Source organism: Tenrec ecaudatus, chromosome 14 (assembly GCF_050624435.1).
Source record: "Tenrec ecaudatus isolate mTenEca1 chromosome 14, mTenEca1.hap1, whole genome shotgun sequence".
NCBI classification, from domain to species: Eukaryota; Metazoa; Chordata; class Mammalia; order Afrosoricida; family Tenrecidae; genus Tenrec; species Tenrec ecaudatus.
In genome coordinates, this window is record NC_134543.1 from 110,315,124 (window position 1) to 110,341,195 (window position 26,072).

Consider the following 26,072-nt stretch of genomic DNA (forward strand, 5'->3'; position numbering starts at 1 on the left):
CTACCTTACAAATCTGGCTAGACCATAGGATGTACATTGGTACAGATAGCAACTGGAAACACAGGGAATCCGGGACAGAAGACCCCTTCAGGACCAGTGGTGAGAGCAGCAATGCCTGGAGGGAATGTGGGGTGGAAAGGGGGAACCGATGACAAGAATCTACGTATGGCCTGCTCCCTGGGGGATGGACAGCAGAGAAGTGGGGGGGCGGGAAGATGTCAGACAGTGTAACATATGACTGTAAGGAAGTCGAGAGGTGCCAGAGACCAAATCAGTCCAATTAGAGCAAACAGGCTTTATAAGGGAGAAGAAAAAAAAACCAGCCTGGGCAAAGTCCCACAGTCCACAAAGTCCGGGCTGGGGGCATCGCACTGCAGGCTACAGGGGTGATGCTTATATATGGACAGATATGTCCAGGTTTCTGGAATGTAAGGTGTCTTCCCGGTTCCGGGTGTATTCGTGCCAGGTGCAGAGCGGTGGGCGAGAACAAAGCAGGCACTGAGCCAAATGGGCCCTGCTGGTGCCGGGTGCAGAGCGGTGGGCCGAGAACAAAACGGGTACCGAGCCAAATGGGCCATGCGGGGTGCAGAGTGAAGGGTCAAGAGCAAAGTGGGCACTGAGCCAACCGGGCCGTGCACAAAATGGGCCATGAGTAAAAGAAAGAAAAAAACTTGCAAAGCTGCTGACAGGTTACACAGCCAGCTCTGATCAGCTCCGCAGGTGTGTGTGGGAGATTCAAGGCCACTTGCTGCTGGTTGTTTCAGCCAGCTCTGGTCAGCTCCGCAAGAGTGGGGGAGATTCAAGGGCACTTGCTGCTAGAAGCTGGCCAGGCATTGATCCGGCCATACAATGACAAAATAATAATTTATAATAATGTATGAATTGTGAAGGGTTCATGAGGGAGGTGAAGAGGGTAGGGAGGGGGGAAATGAGGAGCCGAGATTAAGGACTCAAGTAGAAGGCAAATGTTTTGAGAATGATGATGGCAACAAATGTACAAATGGGCTTGACACAATGGGTGTATGTATGGATTGTGATAAGAATTGTACAAGCCCCCAATAAAATGATTTTTTAAAAACCAGGAAAGGTATGTATCAGGTTTGTGACCTCTCACCACACTCATTCCATCTGTCGACTGAGCAGATCATCAGAGAAGCTGGGTTACATGAAGAATACTACTTCTGGTTTGGAGGAAGACTTATTAACACCCTGGGATCTGCAGATGATACAACCTTGCTTGCTGAAAATGAGGATGTGAAGCACTTGCTGAGGAAGATCAAGGATTGCAGCCTTCAGTGTGGATTACAATGCACTGTAAAGAAAACCCACATCCTCACCCTGGACCATGGGTAACATCATGATAATCAGAGAAGCGAGTGAAGTGGTCAAGGATTTAGTCTTGTTTGGATGTACACTCAACGCTCAGCAGTCAAGAGACCAAAGGCCACACAGCATTAGGCAAATCTGTTGCACAAGACTTCTTTCAAGGATGTGGAAAAGAAGGATGTTACTTTGGGGACTAAGGCGGGCCTGGCTCAAGCCATGGTATTTTCCACTGCCTCATTTGCATGTGAAAGTTGGACTTTGAATACTGAAGAAGAATCGAAGAAGTTGCCATTGTCCTGTAGTGCCATTGTGTGCTAAGTAAAAGATTAACGAGGAGTCTGACTTTGGATACTCACTGTCATCCAAGCCATGTCTCTATAGGACATGTAACTGTCCCTATGAGTTTCTGAGACTGTGAATGCTGATGGGGGTAGAAAGCCCCATCTTTCTCTCAATGTTTGGGTAGGGGGACAAGTTCGTTCCTTGCCACAGGTACTGTCTTCTGAAGCTACACCTCTGCTGACAAATATTGCTTTTCTACTTCTAGGTATTGACTGTAGAGAACTATTGGCCCAAGATTTCATTCACCTGCAGTTTATAGCAAAAAAAGGAAAGAAAAATATTTGTCTACGGCTAACTACGGCATGTCTATCTTATCTATGCAACAGGATGCTGTGCAAAATTAAATGAACCCCCAAACCCACTGCTGTCAAGTCTGCTTCAACGCACAGCAGCCTACTGTAAGAACAGCATGCAAATGCTCCCTGCAGGTTTCCCAGGCTGCCAGAAAGCCCCATTTCTCCAGGGGTTTGGACAGGTGACACAGTGGTCAGCCACCCAATTCTTAACCCATCAAACCACCAAAGGCGAATCTTGAAGTCATCGTTGAGGTGTATTTGCTTTTCTTCGTTTAGGCTGAAGGCAGTGCAATCTTTTAAAGAAGGGGTTGGGGTCCCGCAACATAATGTATTATTCAAAAGGACAGAATGATCCGTGCATGTGCAAAAGGGGGACTGACCGGAAGTTGGCATGAATGGAAATTTTCTCCTGGGGAAAAATGACGACAAATGACAAATGAGGTGGCTGTCCAGGTAAAGATTTACAGCCTCGGAAACTCCATCCTGGAGTAGTTGTACTCCGTCTTGGAGGGTCGCTAGGGAGCGATACTCCGATGGCAGCGGGCTTGGGGTTTTATGTTTGTTTGTTTTCTAGGTAAAAACACAGATGACATAGTTACTATGTTTAGAGAAAACACAGATACCATGTGGCTGCTGTTCGGGGGCAAGAATCGGTTCGGATCTAGAGTGACGCTCTACACAACGCTTGCTACTTTGTCTGGGCCTTTTGTTGCGGCCACGGAGTCCACATGTGATTTGCGTATTTCACATACTTTTTTTAAATGCCAAAACCAGAAGCTAAATCCGTTTTTAACACGTTGATCTGGGATTACGTTCATTGCCTGGCTTGGAAACTGTCGAGTCGCTGCCGCCTCCATGGCAACGGGTTTGCCAGTGGGGGCTGGGCTAACCAACGGGAAAGATGTCCAAACCTTGGTATTGGGTGAGATCGCGGGAGTTCCTGGGAGGATGATGAAGGGTCGAGGGGGGAGGGGCGATGATGAAGGGTCGGGGGGGAGGGGCGATCAGCCGTGGTTTCCAAGGCCGGTGGGGTGTCGTCAAGCTTATCTCGTCGTCCGCGGCGGAACGGCGCAGTCGTCAAGGGGCGGCAGGGACGCCCTCGCAGGTGTGACGTTCGATCCGCGAAGCACAAACCACGACAGCGCTCTAACGTCCCCAGAGGCCGGGTGAGCGCACGCGCCTGAGCCGCCCCCGAGCCTGGCGGGCGGAGGTGGCGACGCTGCGTCTGCGTACGGGATGACGCAAGCACGCCGCTTCTGCGCAAGCGCACCGGCGCACAGCCGCGTTGTCTCCGCCCCCCCGCCCCCGCCCACCCGGTGCGGCCGAGAACGCTCGCGGGCGCGGCCGGAGCGGCTGAGGCATGTCCGAGATGTCGTACGAGGAGGGCAGTGACCTGCAGATGGATGTGATGCCAGGCGAGAGCGACCTTCCGCAGATGGAGGTAGGCAGCGGGGACCGCGAGCCGGGCCCGAGCCCCTCCCGCGCCGGGGCCGCGCCGCTGCTCGAGGAGGAAGGCCCCATGGAGGAGGAGGCGGCGGAGGCCCCGAGCCGCGGGGAGCAGCCCGGCCCGATCGCGGCCCCCGACTTGGAGAGCGAGGACGAGGGCGAGGAGTTCGATGACTGGGACGACGACTACGACTACCCCGAGGAGGAGCAGCTCAGCGGCGCGGGCTCCCGGGTCTCGGCGGCCCTGGAAGAAGCCAACAAGCTCTTCCTGCGAACGTCCCGAGCGGGGGCAGCCCCCCTGGAGGGCGGCGGGTTTCCGATGCACTCGGAGAAGACCCCGTTTGATCAGCTAGCGTTCATCGAAGAGCTTTTCTCCCTCATGGTCGTCAATCGGCTGACGGAAGAGCTGGGCTGCGATGAGATCATTGATCGGGAATAGGTGCAGGCTGTTCGAAGAGGAGGCAACGACCGGAGGGGAGAGCCAGCGTTCGATCATTGGAAGGATTCGTGCGAAACAGATCAGCGCCAGTGAAAACCGATCTGGTTCCCACCCAGAAGGAAAGGAAATACCTCGTTTTGCAAAGTAGAAGAGTAACAGGACTGATTACGCAGTTGTGCAAAAGGAAGAAAACCGTTAAGACAAAAAAAAAAAAAGGATCGTAGACTTGAACCCTGTCTGCCAGATGTCTTGAAACACCCCCAGCCTTTGTCTATGTTATTGGTCCAACTTATTTCCCCTGCCTTGGGGAAAAGACCTTCCTATCCGCTTCACTGTAAGGGGTGGTTTTGCAAGAGCAAGGCATGACCAAATTGCCAATAAAAGAGCTCACTGATACAATATAATGAGGGAAAATAACCAGAATCTCCACGTTAGGACACAGCCTGATTTTTTTTTGAACTGGGAAACCTATTGAAAAACTTGAAAATTTGAATTTTGTAATCTGTTCAGGTCATAGCAAAAGTATTAGTAGAACATAGATTTTGTTTTCTTCGGTGAATGCAAAAGGTGGAAACCCCCCCCCAAAGGCAGTTACAGTTATATCACATGTGCTATATGTTTAAATGCGTTTCTTAGAGCTTCTTAATTTTTGTTTATACATGTGTCTCCGTTACGTAGAAAGCTATGATCAATATTTTGAGAAAGCCCGTGTGGTTAATTTAAAAAATGAAGACTACTTTGAAGATTTTAGACACTAATGTATTATGGGAAAGTACCAAGAAAACCATTTCTAATACTCATACACTAAGAAGGTATCCATTTTGGTCAACTTCCTATTAAAAGAACTGTTGGTGAAAACTCCCGTGAAAGGAAAACTACAAATCCAAAAGACTGAACAATTAACGCAATTGACTTTTTAAAGGTCTGCCTAGAGGTTTGAAACCTCAACCTCTGCCAGTGTCCCCCTCTCTCCTTCTCTAATGAAGCTTGTTATTTGTTGCACACCAGTGTCCGAGATAATAAAAATTTTTGTTCTGTGTCCTTTGTTTGGCTCCTAGTATTGCACACATACTTTACATACTGCTTTTTCCCATGTCCATTAGAACAACCTCTTGGTTTGAATTTAATCAACGTTGATATGGGAAAGGGATCCAGCTTCAAATACCTGAGGTATAAATTTGTGGAAATCAGACTTAGTAAATCAGGGGTTGCCAACCTAGGAAAACCTTGCCTCAGTGAGGTTGCTATGGTGATAAAGATCTGCAGATCTTGGGGGAGGGGGTAGTTAAGAGGCTGCACTCAGTAAAAATTGCCTCTGCTGGCAGATGTTAACCAATAAAAAATACCAGATGCCCCTGCCCCATTACTGCCAATAAAGGACGCATCTACAACAGGACAATCCAACTTTATATATGTTATAGTCAGCCTCTTCTTTGGGAAGGAGGTTCTTGTCTTTTTTTTAAATATTCAAACTAAGCCCATTTAAATAAGGATGGTCATAATCACTCAAGCATCAACCTAGTAGGGGAGGGGGATGGACAAGGGATAACATGTTGGTATTTAAATATTACTGTGCCCTGCCTCACCTCTTCCATTGCTTTCTCAGATTGCTTGCAAATGCAGTCATGTGCATCTGAAGACAGATCTTCGCACCATGTGAACTAACAGTGCTCTGAAGGAAAATGGCAAGCAGTGCCAGTGTACAATAAACTGGCCCATTGCATTCCCCTTCAAATATTGAAAAGCTCAGGCAAAAGCAGGTCTGCAAACCAGGAAGTTCCGATTCTGTTGCTCATACTGAGCAAAGAGTAAGGGATACTGGGTTCAGCTCGGTTTCAAACAAAGTACACCTGAGAAACCCCTGGAATTAGCCATTTTCAATAGTGAGGAAGAAAGTTACCCCTTTACAGATGGAAAATAACATTTACATGTTGGAGTTACCACAGACTGAAATTCAACCCCTTGGTTCTAATGTGGACCCCTCGACTAGGTCCACAACTGGCAAATCACCCTCTAATGCCCTTAATTGAAAGTAGTTGTGATCATTGTATGTACTTTAAAAACTGGCCACTTCATGGGAATTAAACAGCATTCTGAGGAGATCCAGATTTAGGGAGGATGTGGGGGAAAGGAAATCAAGTTTTGAAAGCTTTGCAGGAGTTGGGGAGGATTTCCTAAATCCATTCACAACTCATTTCCATCTAAGCAGTTCTGACTCCGCTTAGAACTGCCTCTTAGGGAGGCCAAGGCTGCCATCTTTACAGAAGCAGACAGTCACACCTTTCTCCTGTGGTGCAGCTCGCCGGCTCAAACTGCCAACCTTACTGTTAGCTGTCCAGCACAGAACACTGCGCCACCACCAGCATGCCTTGGATTTATCCCTGACTATCCTGCTTGCTTAGCTCAGATGGGTCCCCCATCGGGAGCCCTCCGGTTTCACACGTTCCACGGATTTCTTTTGACTAACAGTCTCCTAACTCAGCAGCTAAAACCCCCCTGCGGTTGTCCAAGTGAAGGGGCCCTCTAGGCACGATGCATAAAGCCTTGGGCTATGAACCAAAGTCTGATGGTTTAAACCCCCAGACACTGGGAGAAAGGTGAGGCAATCTGGTTTCATCACAAAAGCCAGGTTTGGAAACCCTACCTGGTGGTTCCTCTCGGGTCCTATAGTCAGAATCCACTCAATGGCTCTTGGTTTGGTTGCCTAAGTAAAAGATCAGTCCGTTCCTGCCCCACAGTCCCACCTGGAAGAAGTGGTTCATGGTTAGACATGTCAGATCATCTCTGCCACGTTCTCCAGGCTTGTGTCCTGGGCATGCGGGCCAAGTGATAGAGGGGCGTACTCCACTTATTACTGTTTCGATACCATGGTTTTGGACCTAAGACAATTGGCTTGGCCTCTAGAGGTAAGTTGAAGTTCCCTCTTTATAGACACTAAAGTATGTCACCATTTTCCTCCTGCTTTACTGTGTTGTATCCCTTTATTACCTTTCTCAATTCAGTAGCTGGTAAGAGTTGGTGGAATAGCAATGAGTATAAAAATATTGGAAATGGGAGGAACTAAGATTCTGACTTATTTTCTTATGCTTCTAAAATACCATATTAAAGTACATCAATAAAGCCTGTGGAAAAGTAGGAATATTTTATAGAACCTCCTGTAACTTGATTTTCCAAAATATTTTCTGATAGCAAAACTAATAATTTTTTTAAATGGCAAGCATTACATTTAATTGAAATTATGCTTCTAGGAAACATTTTCTGGAACTAGTGGTTGGTTATATTTTTGATATTGTCCTCATGAGCTGAACATAAATGTGGCCCATAAATAATCGACTGTATGTGAATGTGCCCATAAATTTAACCTGCTATGTTTTCAGGCCGAAGTATATCTTTGAAGTTAAGTTGGAGGCAAAAGCATTAGAATTTACTTAGAATTATCTTAGAACTTCAAGGGGTAGCTTTGTTGAAGGAGGATTTAATCTTTTTTTTTATGCTACATCCATGCCCCTTCTTGGCTGCCTTCATCCATTAAGCATTTTAATTGCCCTTTTGATGATGAGGGAGCTTCAAAATGTCTAGAAAAATTCCATTATCTTTTCATTCCATTCTTCCAAGAACTTTTTAAAGTTCTTTCAAGTTGAAACCCGTTTGAGTTGCAGTATCCAGAATGGCCCTCCACACCTCACCCCTCCCATTTTCCCCTCAGTTTGCAAAATGGTTCAAAATAATTAAAAAAAAATAACTCCCTGGATCTGAGGTCAATGAGATACCACTTTTGGCTCCCATTCACGCAGGGACTGAATAGCAAATTCTTTGACATCCATGAAGCAAAGATGTGAGCCCCTCCCAACACTTGTCCTTGTGTTAACTACCAAGAGTGGATGCCCACTGCCCCTACCTCTGTTCGGTCCAAATGACTGGTATGTGTCATAAGAGAATTTCTACTTGAAGCAGCTTAGAGAGCCACAATGCCAAGAAAAGCAACCATGCCCCAACACCCACAGCACAACCTCATTCTTAAATCCCCCATTAACTTCAGTCACCCCTATGACAACACCATTTTAAAACTGCTCCTTAGATACCTCCCCTAAAACTGTCACCTTGTTGGCCCAAGTTTTGTCTTTTTCCTCTGGTATGGCTGGTGGATTTGAACCGCCGTTCTTGCAGTTAGCAGTCCAATGCTTACCCCACAGCATTACTGAAGCTCCTTATGACTGTACAAGGGTGCCCCACCCTCACTAACTGAACAGCAATAACACACTTCTACTGCCTCTCCCTCACCTGCCGTCCACTGCCTCACCCAAAGGCAAGCACTTCCACTTGCTCCTGCAGCTTGGGGTCAATGAGAGATGGTGGACAACACATGCTTCCAGTCTAAGCTGCTCTCTTCAGCCAGCAAACACAGGCATGTCCACACTGCCACTCATCGCCCACTGTGAATGGCCCGGTGCTGCCAAACTAGTGACGAGTAGCACACCCACCCCAAGCACCCAGATACATCAAATCAAAGCACAACAAAAAACCAGGACATAAAAACAAAGCAACCAATTAAAGTGTCTTGGAGTTAACCCATGAACTACTTGCCATCAAGTCAATTCAATTCATAGTGATCCTATAGGACAAAGTAAAACTCCTTAAGGTTTCCCAAAAAAGTACATCTGAATGGGATCAGACAGCTTCATCTTTCTCGTGCAGAGCAACTGATGGATTGGAAACACCTACTGTGCACTTAGCAACCAAATATTTAACCCATTCGACTACCAGGATTCCTTTGGAGATAATAGTCACCAAATCAATCAAACAAATAAAGATAGGATGACTCAAGCGACTGACTAAAATAAAGAACCAGGGACTTCCTTGAGGAAGAAATGGGTAATGGAACAACTTGATAAGAGATTCAGAAAACTTAAATATAGGGCCTTCTAAGAGATCCATGAAACTGCAAACACAATTAAGGGAATCACAGATAATACGTTAGAAGAATTCATGAGAACAATACAAGGCAATCTGATGCAGAAATGAGCAGAAGACATGAACAAACACTTCACGGAAGAAGACATTCAGGAAGTCAACAAACATGAAGAAATCCTTGTGATCATTAGCCATTACCAAAACAAAACAAAACCTACTAGCCATTAGAGAAAAATCAAAACAACAATGAGATATCTCACCCCAGCAATAACAGCAAAACTCACAAAGGCGTAAAATAACAAGTGTTGGTGATAGTTGGAGATATTGGCACTACCATCACTGCTGGTATGACTGTAAATTGTACAGCCACTGTGAGAAATAGCATTGCACTTCCTTAATAAGCTGGAAATAGAAATGCCATTTAATACAGCAGTTCCCCTGCTAGGCATATATCTTAGAGAAAGAAGAGCTGATGTAGTTAGGTGGACACTTGTTTTCATAACAGCATTCTTCACAATAACAAAAGATGAAAAACCTAAATGCCCCTCAACAGATGACTGGATCAACAACCTGTGATACACGCAGGCAACAGAATGCTGTGTACCGTCAAAGAAGGACAGTGGATTCAGGGATGGGATGGGAATGGAGGGGAAAATAACAGTGTATAGTAATTTGTGTGAAGAGACAAGCAATATGCAGAAAGGTGAGATCATAGTGTCACACAAGAGTTACAACTTTCAAGACAAAGCTCAAGAGTATTACACACATAATCTACAATGTTAGTCATAGAGACAATCCATGAGTAAATCCATAGGCAAATGCAAATGGAACAGACATGGGACTTTACCATATAAGGTTGGCAGAGGATATTTCTGCAATTATTTAAAGCAAATAAATTTTTGTATTTATAAATAAATATCAAATATAGTATAGATATGTAAATATAAATTACAAAATTTTGTTAAATTAATTTTAAAATAAAAATTATAAATACAAATAATTGTGTTTGCTTTAAATACATCCATGTATAGTAGCACCCAAGGAGGCCTGGAGGCATAGCAGAGTGTGTGTTTGGCTGCTAAACTCAGGGTTAGCAGGTTCAAACCCACTGGCTGCTTCCTGGGAGTAAGATGAGGCTTTCTGCTCCTGAAAGGATTTATAGAATCAGGAATCCAAAGAAACAGATCTCCTTGGTCTTTTAGGGTCACTTAAAGTCAGAATTGACTCAGTGGGAGTGAGCGAGTATATAGTGGAGCAAACGGGGAGCAAAGTTCTGAAAACTTCTTAGCTGTAAGCAAAACATCCTGAGGAAAGAAGTCACTGAGCTAGGTAGCCAAAGAAAATCATTTCAGAGCCCAGTTAACACAACCACATCACACAGTTCACAACGACAATATTCCACATGCCAGTGTGGTGAGGAGCAATGATTGAACGCTAGTAGTCGGCATATTATCTCCAACTACTGGCCATTCCCTGTCCAGAGAGAAGAAGCCTGAAGAAAAGCAGAGTCAAGCAAACAATGGCCCCAAGGACCAACGGGCCCTGTGACCACAGCTTCCACTCCCCTGAGCCCAGAGAACAAACCGCGCGGGACCCGGCTACCAGCACAGCAGGGACTACAGAAGGTCCTGGACAGAATGGGAGACAAGCGCAGAACAACATTCAAATCATAAAAAGCCAAGTTTACTGGTCTGAGAGAGCAACTGGTAGAACTCCCCAGACCGTGGTCCCCGGATACCCTTCAAACCTGGAATGGACCCACCTCTGGGGAATCACCTATAGCCAAACAACGAACAGGCCTATCAAGTGAGCGGTAACACTGATGAGGAATGTATGCTTCAGAACAGCTCAGACAGATTAATTAATAAGCACAAGTCCACGCTTATCTTTCTTCTGGTTACTCCATTCCTGGCAGGGACTATACATTTGAAAAGAGGCTTTGATCCTGTGGGGTTGAGAGATGCCATCCAAACCGAGAAGCAGCATCTCTGATGTGGTGAAGAATGGGACATTTTCACTCCAGATGCGAAGGAAGCACAAGTAAGCCCCTGTACGCCCTGTGACAGATCTACTTAAACCCATCATTTCAAACGCCCTGTAATCCTCATGATACTTAAGAGGAAGCTCAGCGCGGTTGAGTAACTTGCGAGTGACAAGCCACAATTTCAATCTCAGTGTATCTGACCGAGCAGCCGCTCAGTGTTTTGTCATTGCCAAGGGCACATTAAACCTCCATGACTTCACGATCAACAACATCCCATCGAATATACCTTAAAATCCAAGAACGATTAACACCACATATTAAATAAAGAGGAAAACCAGACGCTTACCCACATAAAAAGCTGAAACAAGAAATTTTAGGATCTGTGGGTAGCACAAACAGTTAAGCATGCAACTACCAGCCAAAAGGTTAGCAGTTCAAACCACCAAGTGGCATCTCAGAAGACAGTCCTGGTGTTCGGCTTCCCAACAGTTTTATTGAAAACCCCAGGGGTCAGAATCAGCTCCATCACAAGGAACCCCAGAAACAACATAAGGAATTTAGTACAAAGACTTCTCATTTACTCAGATACCCCAATATCTTTTATGAGGTGGTACCCCCACCCTCCCCCCAAAAGGAAAAAAGCTCTCCCGCCCACTGCCCCGCTGGGCGAGCATCAAGCAACTCGCCCTGTTAGTGCACCCAGTGATGTTGCCTGGGAAGATTCTCTCTGATCACAGTGAATTTTTCATAAAAGCAGTTTCGCTCAAACCTCAATTTTTGTGATGACCAATTTAAGAGAAAGGCATGGGGCTGTGAAATTTTGTTTGCTGCTCAGGAAAAATGCCACAGAAACTGTTGTGATGTTGAACACAGCTCACAAGGACAGTGCTATGGGGAAAACTCAAGTGTACAAGTGGCTTTCTCATTTCAAAAAAAGGGAAATGTCTATCGACAAACCTTGTTCTGGGCGTCTGTCAACTTCCTGAACGTATGAAAATGTCAACTTGACTCCGAGTGCATTTGGAATTTGTTCCATCAGATCAGACTGTTAATCAAGCTTCCTATTTAGAGGTTCTGGAATGACTGCGTTAACACTGTGTGACAAAAAAGGCCTGATGTGTGGCAGACAGGGGACTGGTTTTGCCATCACAACAGTGCTCACACAGCCATCTCGGTGTGCCAGTTTTGGGCAAAACACCGGCATGCCTGTCTTGCCCCACGTACCTGACTCGCCTGACCCAGCTCTGTGCAACCTCTTTTTGTTTCTGCTCATGAAGAGGGACATGAAAGCGGTGGAGAAAAAACAAGGATGTGCCATTGTCAGCCATCCAAACAGAAGACCTTGAAAACATGTTTCCAAGAATGGAATCGCAGGTTTGACAACTGTATTAAGTAAAATGGAGAGTACCGCTTTGAAAATAATCCAGTTGTTTTGTTAAAAAAAAATTAAGTACACAGCTTTGAAAAAAAATTACGTTTTTTTTGGGGGGGGGATTTCCCTTACTATATCTGTTTTACTAATGCTGTTCTGTAATATATTCGATTCACCATGAAAAATCAGGCACTTCATGTTGTAACTAGGTGCTGTAAAGTCCGTCTGACTCCGAGTTGCCCTGTGTACAACAGAAATGAAGTGCTGCCCTGTCCTGTGCCAACCTCACCATAGTTCCTCTGTTGGAGCCCACTGATGTAACCACGATGTCAATCCATTTCATTGAGGGTCTTGCTCTTTTTCGCTAGCCCTCTGTTTTACCAAATATTTTAGCAAGTCCTTTTGCATGGACTGGTCCCCGCTGCTAACATATCCAAGGTGCATGAGATGAATGAAGCCTTGCCCTCCTTGCTTCTAAGGAGTAGTCTCGTAAATGTATCCATTCTTCCTTAGTCTTCCTATTCATTGACCAGCTTTCACAGGCCCGTGAGGGGAGTGGAAATACTGTGGCTTGGAGCTAGTGCATCATCTTGAACACTTCACTGCATTTGCAGCAGAGCTTCCCAATGCAATCCACCGTCCGACTTCTTCACTGCTGTGTCCGTGAGTACTGACTGTGGGTCTAAGAACCTCATAATAGTAAAAATCATCGGAAAAGAAAAATATACATTTATGCAATAACCTCTTAGAAATATTTTCAATGAGAAGGGATGGAAGAAAATGTTTCTACTTGAAAATATGAACTGTAACACCACCCCTCCCCAACATGCACATTCTTTTCATCCTGATAAGGTAATTGCTTTCCTCTGGGGACAGGTACAGGGGAATCATGAATGTTTCAGGCATATAACCACCAAAGAGTAGTGACTAGTTTGCACCTTAATTCTCCATAAAAAATTAATCAAGCAATGGCCGTTGAAGTCTGGTGAAGAACACTGAACATACTATGGACTGTCCGAAGAACAAAAACTTCTGTCTCGGAAGAAGCAAAGCCGCAATTCTCCTGAGAAGCAAGGAAGGCAAGACTTCCTCTCACATACCTTGGACTTGTTATCGGGAGGGACCAGTCTCTGGAAAAGGACTTGATAAAGTGGAACAAGAGGGAGAGCCTCAAGGAGACGGGCTGACAGAGTGGCGGCAACAATGGACGCATAGGAAGGATTGTCAGTGGTGCGGGACAGGGCAGAGTTTCACCTGCCGTACACAGAGTGGCCTGGCCGCATCTGACAACAATGCAGCCAGGAAAAGTCCAGCGATGGGTGCGTTACACTATTATTGTTCTAAAGACAGCTTCTCCGTGGTGCTTTGTGAAAGTTTAGGCACACGGTCCGAAACTCTACTTTCTTTATTCGCCGAACGCTCTCTCGAATAGCGATGACATATCAAACTGTAAATGACATTCAGGATCTTACCTGTTGGCTGTCAAGATTCATCAGTGTGAGGCTACACGTTGAGATAGTCAGTTTTATATTCATCCCCGAAAACTGAAGGTTACTTTTGCCAAGAACCGTTGATAGGAATTTAACCGGAGGCTTCAAAGATAACAAAACAATATGTTACGAATTGTGTTACCAAATAAAGACTCATGTTATTTAAATGTACCCACAAAAAGCCAACAACAATGTCCACACTATCCTTCTCAATTTTACTTTAAATAAATTATATGACATAAAATGAGTTTTTTATTTGAATATAAAAACTTAGAAAAATCAGAGTTCAGCAAATTGTTTGGAAGTAATGAAATTTGAAGCCTCTTATTAAAAGGGAGCGCTGGTGTTCTAGTGGTTATGCGTTAGACTATGATCCACATGATCAGAAGTTCAAAACCACCAGCAGCTCCGGAGCTATATGGGAGAAAGACTGGGCTTTCTACTCCGGTCTCAGAAGCCCACAGGGGTCACTGTAAGTCAGCAGTGAGTTGTCTTGTTTTGTTTTCTTATACGAAGGAGCCCAGCAGCTCCAGGAAGAAAGTTCAGGCTTTCTGCTCCCACGAAAGGGCCAGAGTCTTGGAAACTCACAAGGCACGCTCTACTCTGTCTAACTGGGTTGCTGAGTCAAAAGTGCCTGGGCGGCAGTTGAGTTTCTTACACAGTCTCCTTCTCAGCTGGGCACAGGGATCTGCCGTAAACGGAGCATTTTCACATTTTTTCAACACCAGGAATTTAAGAGGGAGAGCTGACAACCAGCCACGGAAGCCCTTGGTGAACCCAGGCCAGGAATGTCACTAGAACTTTCAGGATCTTGCAAGCGGACTCCGCTCCGCAGGCCCATTCAAGATGGATAACTGAATTCTGGGGGACTCGTCGATGAATGCTTGGAGGCAGGCCGTGAAAACAAAATTTTTTTCTTTCACAATTTTGCTTGTGTCTCTTACTGAACTCCTTAGCAAACCACATCAAACTACCAAACATGAATGAATGAGATTGAATGCATAGTTTCATTTTTTAAATTCTGAATGCAATCTTGTAAAAAACATGTACCGACAGAGCCGTCAGCATCGTGGCTCTGACTACATCGTAGTGGTGGAGGCTTGGTTGGCTTTCTTTCTTCTTCATATGGTCCTGGGCCAGGCAAGCTACACACGTCAGGGATTTTGTGTGCCCAACAATTCTTATATTTAGTTAATATAGCCCTTATTTGCTTCTCTAGAATTTCCTTTCCAGGCTAGTTCTAATTTTCTAAAAACAATTATTACATGCCCATTAAATAATGATGCATTTACTGAAAAAAAAAAAAACACTTTGCTATTTGTAAAGAACATTTATTTGAAAGTGTACAGTATCTTAATTTGGTCCCCACAGTAGCCTTAACTTTGTGAGAAAGACTCAAAATGTATTTGTTATAAAGGAGACAAACTCATCTGACTATTAGGAATGACTTAACATTTAAATGCATGGGAGAGAGGCATGTACCTGAATTTCAGGTAGGCACCAAAGCGGAAAAAAACAAACTCAGTGCTATCATCCAGTTCATGCTGACTCGTAGTGTCCCTCCATCTCCCACCCCCATGGGTTTCCAAGACTGTAATTGCTTACTAGAGTAGACAAACCTGTCTTTCTCCCATAGAACAGCTGATGGTTTCGAACTGCTGACCATGCAGATTGTTGCCCAACGTGTAACCACCTACGTCATCACAGAGCAAAACAAACGGTACATGCAGGGAGACAACTTGGAGTTTCATCCCAGGTGTGCCCAGCTATCAAAGGGGCCTTAGGAACCCTCTGAGTCCCTCTCAATTGTCTTTGCTTAAGAAACAGAAAGAATAGCATCACTCCTTCTACCGCTAGTCACAGGAAGCTGAAGAAGACTTAGTGGTAGTTACATAATCTGGTGTAATTTGAGAATTGAGTGTAGGGGTGGAGTCTAGCCTGTCAATTAGGATATAACCAATGAGGCCTCTGTGGGCATGACCTTCTCCTGAGGATTCTGGGAACTTCTGTATTTCCTCCTTGAAGGCAGGAGACTGACTGACTCTCTCTCTCTCTCTCTCTCTCTCTTCTCTGGAGCCGGAGAAACCACGTGGAGAGTGCTGAGATGCTTACACAGCCACTGGATCCACAAGACCTTCCACCCACTGGCCTGTGATCTTCCTGCATTTGGCATCATTGCATGTGTTTCCTGAGTCTAAAAAGGACATTATAGATTGGTGTCGTGCATATGGGATATCAGATTTATAGACTTGATTTGGACTGGGCTAGGATATATTCTCAATACTCATTTGCTCTTGTATATAAAGCTCTTTCTTAAACATATATGAGTGTGTCTATGAATTTGTTTCTCTAGTCTATGCAGACTAACACAACTTGAATTCTGTAATTAAGTCTGTGACCATGAAGAGTATACAGTGGAGTGATAACAAATTATGGTGATTATAATTACTACTTATGAAATGAATCCAGATTCATTTTGCTACAGGATTACTTCTTAGTTTCTGCCTTAAGAAAGAAAAACTGGATAATGTAAAATATGGATAAAATAATCTATAACTTATCAAGGGCTCATGAGGGAGGGTGGGTGGGGAGGGAGGGGGAAGAAATGGGGAGCAGATATCAGGGGCTCAAGTGGGAAGAGAATGCTTTGAAAATGATGATGGCGGCATATGTGCAAATGTGCTTGACACACTGGAGGAATGTATGGATTGTAATAAGAGATGTATGAGCCCCCAATAAAAGTTTTGCTTAAAAAAAAAAAAGAAATGGTGTAAGCCCAAGCTCTTTGGAAATGTCACCCTAGGAATGAGTAGAGAAGAAAACCAAAAGTGGGGTCGCTGAGGATAGACTATTTCATAACCTTGACTTAAGGGTGCAGGTAACCAGGTGGGGTATGATTATATGCATTTTACAAAGGAGAGTTCTCATACGGTTGAGATAATTAATTGACCATAGCTTGTTACTTACACAGCCTGGTTCTAGTGATTCCACATCATAAAACCTCTCAGAGTCCCTCATTCTTCTGATTACTCATTAGCTTGTCAGGTTTAAAGCACAAGGGATATCATGTAAGTCGGTAAATCCTAAAGACCTCCACACTATGTAGAAACAGCCCATCGATCTAATGGAATCCCAAGGAGCGGCTGGTCATATTTGATATGACCATACATATTTCTGGTTCCCTCACCCAGGAGGAGATGCTGGGCCACAGAGGCAGATAACAATGTTTAAAAGGGTGGGTCCTAGGTAAACCCCCCCCCCCAGGAACAATAATGGGAGTAGCGATATCATGAGGGTAGGGGGAGGTTGGGGGGAGTAGCCTATCACAAGGATCTACATATAACCTAACCTCCACCCCAGGGGGATGAACAACAGAAACATGGGTGAAGGGAGACAGCAGACATAAGATATGAAAACAATAATAATTTATAATTTATCAAGGGTTCATGAGGGTGGAAGGGGGGGAGGGAGGGAAAAAAGAGGAGCTGACACCAAGAGCCCAAGTAGAAAGTGTTTTGAAAATGATGATGGCACCATATGTACAAATGTACTTGATACAGTTGATGTATGGATTATTACAAGAACTATAAGAGACCCCAGTAAAATGATTTTTATATTAAAAAGTGTGGGTCCTTTGCTGTAGACCGATTACTGATTGGGTGACCTTGGGCGACCTTGGGCATGTTACTTAGTCTGTCTGGGCCCCTAGTTTTTTTCATCTGTAAAATGGAGATAAAATTAGGAACTGCAGCTTATGTTGTGATGATTAAAGGAGCATAAAAAATGTAAGTTATTTGGAAGAATCCTTCCCTTCATCCACTACCATCAAGTTGACTCTGGCTCATAACCACCCTACAGAGGGCTTTCACGGCTGTCGATCTTTACAGGAACAGATGACTCGTTTTTCTCCTAAGGAGTCACTGGTGAGTTTAAACCGATTACCTTCTGATTAGCAGCTCAGCACCTAGCCCACAGCAGCACCAGGGCACCTTGGCAGAGTGCCTGTCAGGCAGTTGGTACGCCATAAGGATTAGCTATCAAAAAACCACACTCACTGCCAGCAAAGCGATGCCAACTCAGTCACCCTGGTGGAGGAGTGGGTAAGTTGCCTGTGATGCACAGCTCAAAACCACCAGCAGCTCCACCAGAGAAAGACGGGGCTTCTACTCTGATAAACAGTTACTGCCTTGGAAATTCACAGGGGCAATTCTATCCTGTCCTAGAGGGCTGCTATGAGCTATCAAAAGAAAATTACATAAAAAATTATTTCTCTTTCTTTGCTAGCATACTTTCTGGAGAAGTGATACCTTTAGAATTGCTGTGAAGGATGAATTCCCTTCTCATAAATAGACCTGTTTGTTGGATCATCAAGGTGAAACATCTGATTCACAGGGCATTTATAGAGGTCTAAATACAGGCATGTAAATATATTTACATATGATGATGGAGAAATAGATCTATGTGTATATTTATAGATTTAGTATTAAGGTAGCAGATGGACATTGGGCCTCTACTCAAGCACTCCCTCAATGCAAGAACACTTTGTTCTATTAAACTGGCATTCCATGATGCCCACCTTCCCTACACGATCGCTGAAGACAAAGCGTGTGCATAAGCAAATGTGGTGAAGAAAGCTGATGGTGCCCGGTTATCAAAAGATATAGCATGTGGGGTCTTTAAAGGCTTGAAGATAAACAAGCGGCCATCTAGCTGAGAAGCAACAAAACCCACATGAAAGAAGCATACCAGCCTGTGTGATCACGAGGTGTTGATAGGATCAGGTATCAGGCACCAAAGAACAAAAAGTCATATCATTGTGAATGAGGGGGGAGTGCGGAGTGAAGACCCAAAGCCATGTGTAGGCAACTGGACATCCCCTTACAGAAGGGTTGCAGGGAGGAGACGAGCCAGTCATGGTGCAGAATAGCATCGATGAAACACACAACTTTCCTCTAGTTCTTTATTCCTCCTGCCCTCATCCTCGCCCCCCCCCCCCCACTATCATGATCTCAGTTCTATCTTACAAATCCGGCTAGACCAGAGAATGTGCACTGGTACAGATAGGAACTGGAAACACTGATGCCAGGGGCTTAAGTGGAGTGCAAATGTTGTGAGAATGATGAGGGCAATGAATGTACAAATATGCTTTACACATTGATGTATGTATGGATTGTGATAAAAGTTGTATGAGCCCCTAATAAAATGATTTAAAAAAAAGAACTGGAAACACAGGGAATCCAGGACAGATTAAGCCCCTCAGGCCCAATAATGAGAGTGGCGATACCAGGAGAGTAACAGAAGGTCAGGTAGAAAGGGGGAACTGATCAAAGGATCTACATATAACCCCTTTCCTGGGAATGGACAACAGAAAAGTCAGTAAAGGGAGACATCAGACAGTGTAAGACATGACAAAATAAAAATAATTTATAAATTATCAAGGGTTTGTAAGGGAGGGGTGTGAGAAAGGGAGGAAATGATGAGTTGATACCACAGGCTCAAGTAGAAAGCAAATGTTTTGAATATGATGATGGCAACAAATGTTCAAATCTGATTGACACAGTGGATGTATATAAGGATTGTGATGAGTTGTACAAGCCCCCAATAAAATGACTTTTAAAAGTAAAAAAAAAAGAAAGCAAAAGAAACGGGAGAAAGCTGAAAGGCTGCTGCTTTGGGGCTGTGGACGCTCAAACTAGTACCTCCGTTTTCAGTTACCAATGTTGCCTTTGATCGGCAGTGTCTTGATAAATTTGATCTTCATCTTTGGAAGCTGGCATGAAAGTGACAATATCAGTAAATTATCCACTGCAATGCTGCATGTAGTACATATCCTTAAAAAAAAAAAAAACCCTCAAATTCAATGCCATTGATGCTACTCTGACTCATAGTGACTCCATAGGCCAGAGTAGCACTTCCCCTGTGAGTTTCTGAGACTGTAATAGTTTACAGGAGTACAAAGCCTCGTCTTTCTTCCATGGAGTGGCTGGTGGTTCTGAACATATCACCCACTATTCCACGAAGGTTCCTCAATGTAGCACAAATCACTAACGATAAAATTTACCCCCAAAGGGGATATACTGGTAAATATAATGATCATAACTCAAATATATTAAATTTGGAACTACCTGTCATAGGGAGGCATTACTAGATGTCTAGGGCCATTTATCGGAGATTTCCTATACCATGTGGCTCATTGAGTTACTCTCAGTGGCACTGGGGTCAACACTATGAAAATAATAACGAATGATAATAGAAATGAGAAAGTGTGGTGTAGATCCAGAGCTCTGAGCTGGAACTGCAAACCAGGCTTCTAGAGCTGACCCGACTTTTAATTAGTTTAGTGACTCAAAGCCAATCTCATTTCTTCTCTGTGTCTGGGTTTATTAGCTACAAAATGAAAGGGTTGGACTGGCATATCTAGAATCATTTCCTCCTTCTAATTCACTCACTCAATGCCATAGAGTTGATTCCAACTCAGAGTGACCCTAGAGTATAGGGTGGAGCTGTCCCTGGGGGTTTTCAAGACTGCAAATCTTCCTGGGAGTAAAAAGCTCGTCTTTCTTCTCCTTTCTTCACTTAGTGGTTCTACGACTTAGACCGTTGTGTTCAGAACCTTTGTACCTATACTTCTGAGCAACTAAGGATTCTAGGGTTAACAGATTAATTCCAATAACAATATTTCCCACGATTGCTAGAAGGCTAATATATGCCGGATACTATGTTAGACATTGTTTCATTTAACTACTTTCTCCCATTTTGCAGGTCAGGAAGCCAAGGATAAGAGGCTTAGTGGCTCGCCCAAGATCATGGTTAGTAGGTGCCAGCAGCAGGGTTTCGATCAAAGTCTATTTTTAACATCAGAATGTGTGCTTTCTGAAGGTTAAGGTCGACAGTGGAAGCCCTAAATCCAATTACAGCGTCCCCATGTGGATTAAGCCTCTGGTGAGTCCCCTCTGACCACAGTGCAGAGTTGTGCATAGGCTTGCAGTGTGAAGTCCATAGTGGCAGATGGAATGAGGTTAAAATGTAGCCAGTTATCATTTGATCTCCCCTTTGACCCATTTTAAAGTTGTTCTACTTTTAAAATATTTCCTGGTCTCTGACGGAAGTTGCTCTCTGTTTTATTTTGTCATCATGGTTGGGGGTTGGCTTCTTTGTGTCGTGTTTTTGTGTTGCACGATTTTCTGTCGGTGGAATCCAGGGTAAGTAAATCTAGAGAGACAGTAACTGGATCAATAATGCCCAGGGGCATGGCAGGGGAGGTTGGGGGTGATGGGAAGCTAACAATAATCCCTATGTGAATGATGACCATGCTCTAAAATTGACTGTGGTGATGACTGCAGGACTCTTCTCAGTAGGACTGAACTACTGAATTTTATGATATGTGAATTATATACTAATAAAACTCCCCCCCCCCCAAAAAAAAAACAAAAAACCTTGCGCTTTCTTTCAGTGTGCAAGTTCCTCCTCCCCATAGACCACAACTACGCCATCCAGGTTTCTGCCTGAAAATGGGTCAGGGAGTGACAAGCAATTCTCCAAAATATAACCCAGGACATATGCTTTGGAAAATATTGACATCAGAAGGGGCTGAGCTGAACACTGGTTCCACTCCCTCACTTGTCAAGAACCAAACAAGAGGGCTTGAGAGGTACGATGACACACTTGAACTTAACCGGGTTTTCTGACGTGTCCCTTTAGCCATCACTGTTGACACAGGGTCAGGCAGGTCAGGGGACTCAGAGAGCCTGGGGCACCTTTGAGTGCAGCTGACACACTGCCACCGAGCCAAGGCCCGCCTAGCTCACGTGCCGGGGTGCACGCACAACTATTTTACAGCGTCTTTCAAACCCTAAAAGAAAATATATTTACCTTTCTCTTTTTAATGGCTCCGTTTGCCCCGGGGACAGCTTCACATAGGCGACTTATTGCCTCCCTACAGAAGAGAAAGCGTAGAAACACTTAGCATCCTGCCTAGCACACAGTCCGTGCTCCAAAAGTAGCCAAAATGATTGTGATCAAATGCACACATCTATAATGGTGAGTCTGAGCTAGATGACCCCACAGATTGGCAGATTCCACTGTAGTTCAAACCCAGAAAGCCCCAGCAATGTCTTACTACTCAAAACTTGCTTTATAACACCACCATCCCCATCCCCCCCCCCCGTCCCCCCCACCCCCACCCCCCCCCCCCACACACACTCCCAGTTAGCTCTTTAATTCCTTTGGTTTTCAGATTTGGGTTTTCATTTTGGGTAGCTGTTTTTTTAACTACAAAGGAGTGAACCTACATCATTTGGGAATCTTTCAGTTACATCATTGGCAAAATGCTCTCTGCATTATCGTGACTAAAAAGCGTCACCACCCGAGACAATTCATACAACCAAAGACACCCAAGACAATTATTAAGACAATTATTACAACCAAAGCTGACACTAGAGGAAGTGTAAAGTGGTGGAAGAAAACAAAGCTTGAAGGAGGTCTCAAGTGGAGCCTTCTGGATGCAGAAATGCTTGCTAAAAGTCCCCGAGCTTTCGTGTAATTTCACTGAAGAAAAAAAAAAAATCAATACCAAATTTCCTCCGTTGCTTATTTTGCTGCCCTTCCTACAGACTGACCTTCCCGAGAGAAAGGCACTGCTGACCTAAATAGTTGTTCCTGAATGGAAGTGCTCAATGTACTGGCACCCGCCCCCCCTCTTCCAGCAAGGCACGTGGAGCCCAGAGCTTCCGTTTTCTTGGCCCTGAGCATCCATAACCTCCTGTGCTTTCCGTCGGTGTAATCTGAACCTCAGCTGCGTGATTTTCAACTCACGCATTAAACTTGGCACGGGACAAATGGGAATCTTCGGGCTCTTTCCCACATCCCCCTGGGACCACCGTTTAGATTAGCACGCAGTATTAACAGAGAGGCACATTGTGTTCGTTTTCATGTTCTTCCATGGGGTCGCCATGAGTTGTAATCAACTCAATGGCCCTGGGTTTGGTTTTTATATATCATAGGACTGTTTTCTATGAGGCACTTTTGATCCTCAAAGGAAGGGAAGTGGCCAGAGCAAGGACTGCAGGTGTAATTGAGAACACAAAACCTACAGCTTGAATATTGGGGTGCAATCGTCTTCTAGTCGACACTGTGTACCCAGAGGAATCCTCAAAGAGCCTAGAGCCATTGTGGACTTAAATGTTTTGGTGGATATCTGTTGTTGTAGATGATTTTTTAGGATTTCATGTTTTATTTCTCTAGAATGGGAGCCATTGCTTCTCCGAGGTCAGAAAGAAGGAAGCAGAAGGTTGGACTCTTTGTTGTTCCGTTGATGGATGGGCTGCGTCATCTTAATGATTATTCAATAATAAATGAGTCTCATAATTGACCCAATTTGGCCTCTGGGACTTCCAAAATAATGACTCCAGGGATCTTCATATATCATCTGCATTCAATAAAGAGGTAGACTAAGAAAGGGCAGATCTTTTATTCCATGACAAGCAGCTGGGGTGCTTTGGTCTCAAAAGTTCCCTATAAAGGGTTTAAGATAAAAGTAGAGACAAAGATGGCTATTAATGCAGCAAGTATTGAAATACTGAATATAATATTAAAATAATGAATATTATTAGGGGTTGTTCCTCCTGTATAGCACCCTGTAGTTTTATAAAGCGTTTCCCAGGCATTATTTCATTTACCCCCATACCTACTAAGGTCTAACAAAAATAAAGTCGAGATGAAGTAGAAGGGAATGCCTTATAGAGTAAACAGCCTTCAAAAGAGGTTGGAAAGGATAAACCTCCCCGGGAGGGCGGGGATTTAAGGTGCCAGAGGAAAGCACATGTACAAATATTTCAAAACATATTCCAAAGCATTATCACCCCAAAACCACAAATAGTTTGATACTGCTGAGACCTGGAGTGTGATTAAGTAAAAACGAAATGAGAATGAAAATATCAGATCAGAGTTGAAACACTGTCTAAGGCAAATATTTTAGACTTTTCTCCATCAGGACTTATCAATTCAGTTTTATAGAGGAAAATCCATCACAGACAACATGTAAACAAATGGTCAGGATTTGTTTCCGATAAAATTTTACTTACAAAAATAGACAGCTCGCCAAACTGGCCATTGGACTCTAGCTCCTAGATTAGATCATTAATACAAAAGTAGAAATAGTCCAGTTTTAATAAATGTGGAAATGCTCACATTTATGATCATTTTTTATATTGAGAATTAATATAACTACAAGAGAGCCACTTCACAGTCATTAGATTAGCAAATTGAGCGAATGCAAAGTCCACGGTTGGGAAAGATGGGGAAACTTCAGCTTCAGGCATGTGTATCCATTGTGAGAGATCTTGATTAGTATTAATCCAATCCCACTGAAGGCTAATTTGCTAAACAGATGGCAAATGTCATAAAATGATGAAATGTGCCAGTGTTTTTGACAAGTGGAAGGACCTGTATCAAAATACATGGTCTATCTATCTATCGATCTAAAAACATTTATTTTAGAGTCGAAAGACCAAAACTACTGCCAAACTTGATTGTTATATAATGCACACCAAGGTGAATATTGCCACTTGAAGTGTGAGATATAAATAGCATAAAAATATGAAAAAGAGGAAAGAAACTATAGATATTAGTACCGAAAAAAGTAGAACCTGGAATGGTTTATATGCAATGATAAGAGCTACACAAAATGAGTCCCGTATAAAGCTTGTAAAATGGTCAAAATAGTGCAAAGCAAGTTCCCTCAGCAGGACAGTGGCTCATGAGGCAAAGGTGATGCGAAAATGAGCAGCCACTTCAAAGACCTCCCGGTGGAAGGAGGAGCCAGTCCTTGTTCTTTTCTTGGCCAACACCGCCCCAGAGAGAGGAGACAAGAGTTCATGTGCTAGAGCAGCGCTTCTCAACCTATGGGTCACGACCCCTCTGGGGGTCGAATGACCCTTTCACAGGGGTCGCCTGATTCATAACTAGCAAAATTACAGTTATGAAGCAACAACAAAAATAAGTTTATGGTTCGGGGTCCCCACCACATAAGGAGCTGTATGAAAGAGTCGTGGCATTAGGAAGGTTGAGAAACACTGCTCTAGATAGTAACAGATCTTCTTTATTTCTTCCCCTGGCCTCATTCCAGCTTAGCTTTCAGCTTTCTGCCACTAAATTAAGATTTACTTCTTATTTAATAACTATTTCCATTCCAAAGTTTCAGCCTTACATCACCACCACCAGTACCACCACCACCGCCACCACCACCCCAAAACCCTGGGCCAGGTATAGCAATACTTTCACATGGAGACCATTATCACTCTAAAGGAGACATGATACACCTTGCTGTAGTCAGGATCATGGGTTTTAATGGAACTTGTTGTTAGCTGTTTTTTATTGATTCTGATTCAAGAATCTCATGTGTGTAGGGCTGAATGAGCCACACAGATTCTTGAAAGCTGTGACCTTTTAGAAGTCTATTAGCAGGCCCATCTCCTGAGGTGGGTTTGAACCACCAACCTTTCCGTTAGCAGTCTAGTGCCCAGTCATAATGTGTGCCATCCCATTTACTCTTAATAATAAACCAAGAAAGACTAAAGTCACTGCTGTCGAGTCGAGGCTAACGCAGAGTGATCCTATAGCACAGGATAGAATGGTCCCTGTGAGTTTCTGAGCCTATTTAAGGAAGTAGACAGCCCGGACTTTCTCCTGCAGATCTGCTGATGGTTTCAAACTGCAGACCTTGAGGATTGCAGGCCAACTCAAAACCACTATGCCACGAGGGCTCCTACAGTTTTAACCATATTATTTCAAAATAGGCATTTATTCATAAGGAAACTAAAATCGGAATCCTTTTAAGTTTTCCCATCTTTTATTATTTATTGAACCATGTTGTTGTCATACAATTTGCATAGTAAACAAGTCAATGTTTTAAATATATTAAAAAGAGTTGTGCAAAGTAACCACAATCAATTCAATTATTTTCATCAATCTTGTATCGATTGTTATGAGCTCCCCATTTTCCCCCAAATTCCCCTGTTATAATCCTAAGGAGCTATTAATCTAGCTATTATTTCTATAGATTTACCTATCATGGATTTCATATGAAGAAAATATTTTTTTAAAACCACTAACAAAATAAAGCAAGGAAAAACCTCAATCCAAAAAGAAAATAGAAAATAATAAATACTAGAACAAGTTATAAATGGATCAGAAATGAACAGAAAGAGTAAGATGTTGAATTTTAACTTAACTATATGTATAGCAATCTACTTCCCAATACACTCTAATCACAAGACTACTCAAATTCCTGGTCAGTGGTCTGAGGGGCTTCAGTGGGGGCTTAATCCATGTGGGAACTCTGAATGGATTTCAGCTGTCGCTGTCACCCACAGCCTTCAGCAAACCAAGTGCGCAGAACTTAAGGTCTAATACAGCTCCCTCCTCTGATTTTAGATTTGGTTATTGACAGTCTTCGGATCACACAGTC

At 43.7% G+C, this 26,072-nt stretch overlaps 2 protein-coding genes across 2 annotated transcripts in view; one reads left to right on the forward strand and one right to left on the reverse strand.

Moving 5' to 3' along the window:
• Positions 1-26,072, reverse strand: part of SHC4 (SHC adaptor protein 4) — a 151,181-nt gene that overhangs the window by 50,305 nt on the left and 74,804 nt on the right. Inside the window, exons 3-4 of the mRNA XM_075530971.1 lie at positions 21,479-21,542; positions 13,589-13,708 (exon numbers count right to left, since the gene is read on the reverse strand). Of these exons, the coding sequence (XP_075387086.1) occupies positions 13,589-13,708; positions 21,479-21,542 (184 nt within the window). The remainder of the gene's footprint in view (positions 1-13,588; positions 13,709-21,478; positions 21,543-26,072) is intronic.
• EID1 (EP300 interacting inhibitor of differentiation 1) lies at positions 3,249-4,888 on the forward strand. The gene has a single exon (XM_075531158.1). The coding sequence runs from the start codon at positions 3,325-3,327 to the stop codon at positions 3,847-3,849; it is 525 nt and encodes a 174-aa protein (XP_075387273.1). The 5' UTR covers positions 3,249-3,324; the 3' UTR covers positions 3,850-4,888.

What these genes read in the sequence shown, in the direction of transcription:
- EID1 (XM_075531158.1), top strand. Translation starts at nt 3,325, where the DNA reads ATGTCCGAGATGTCGTACGAGGAGGGCAGTGACCTGCAGATGGATGTG.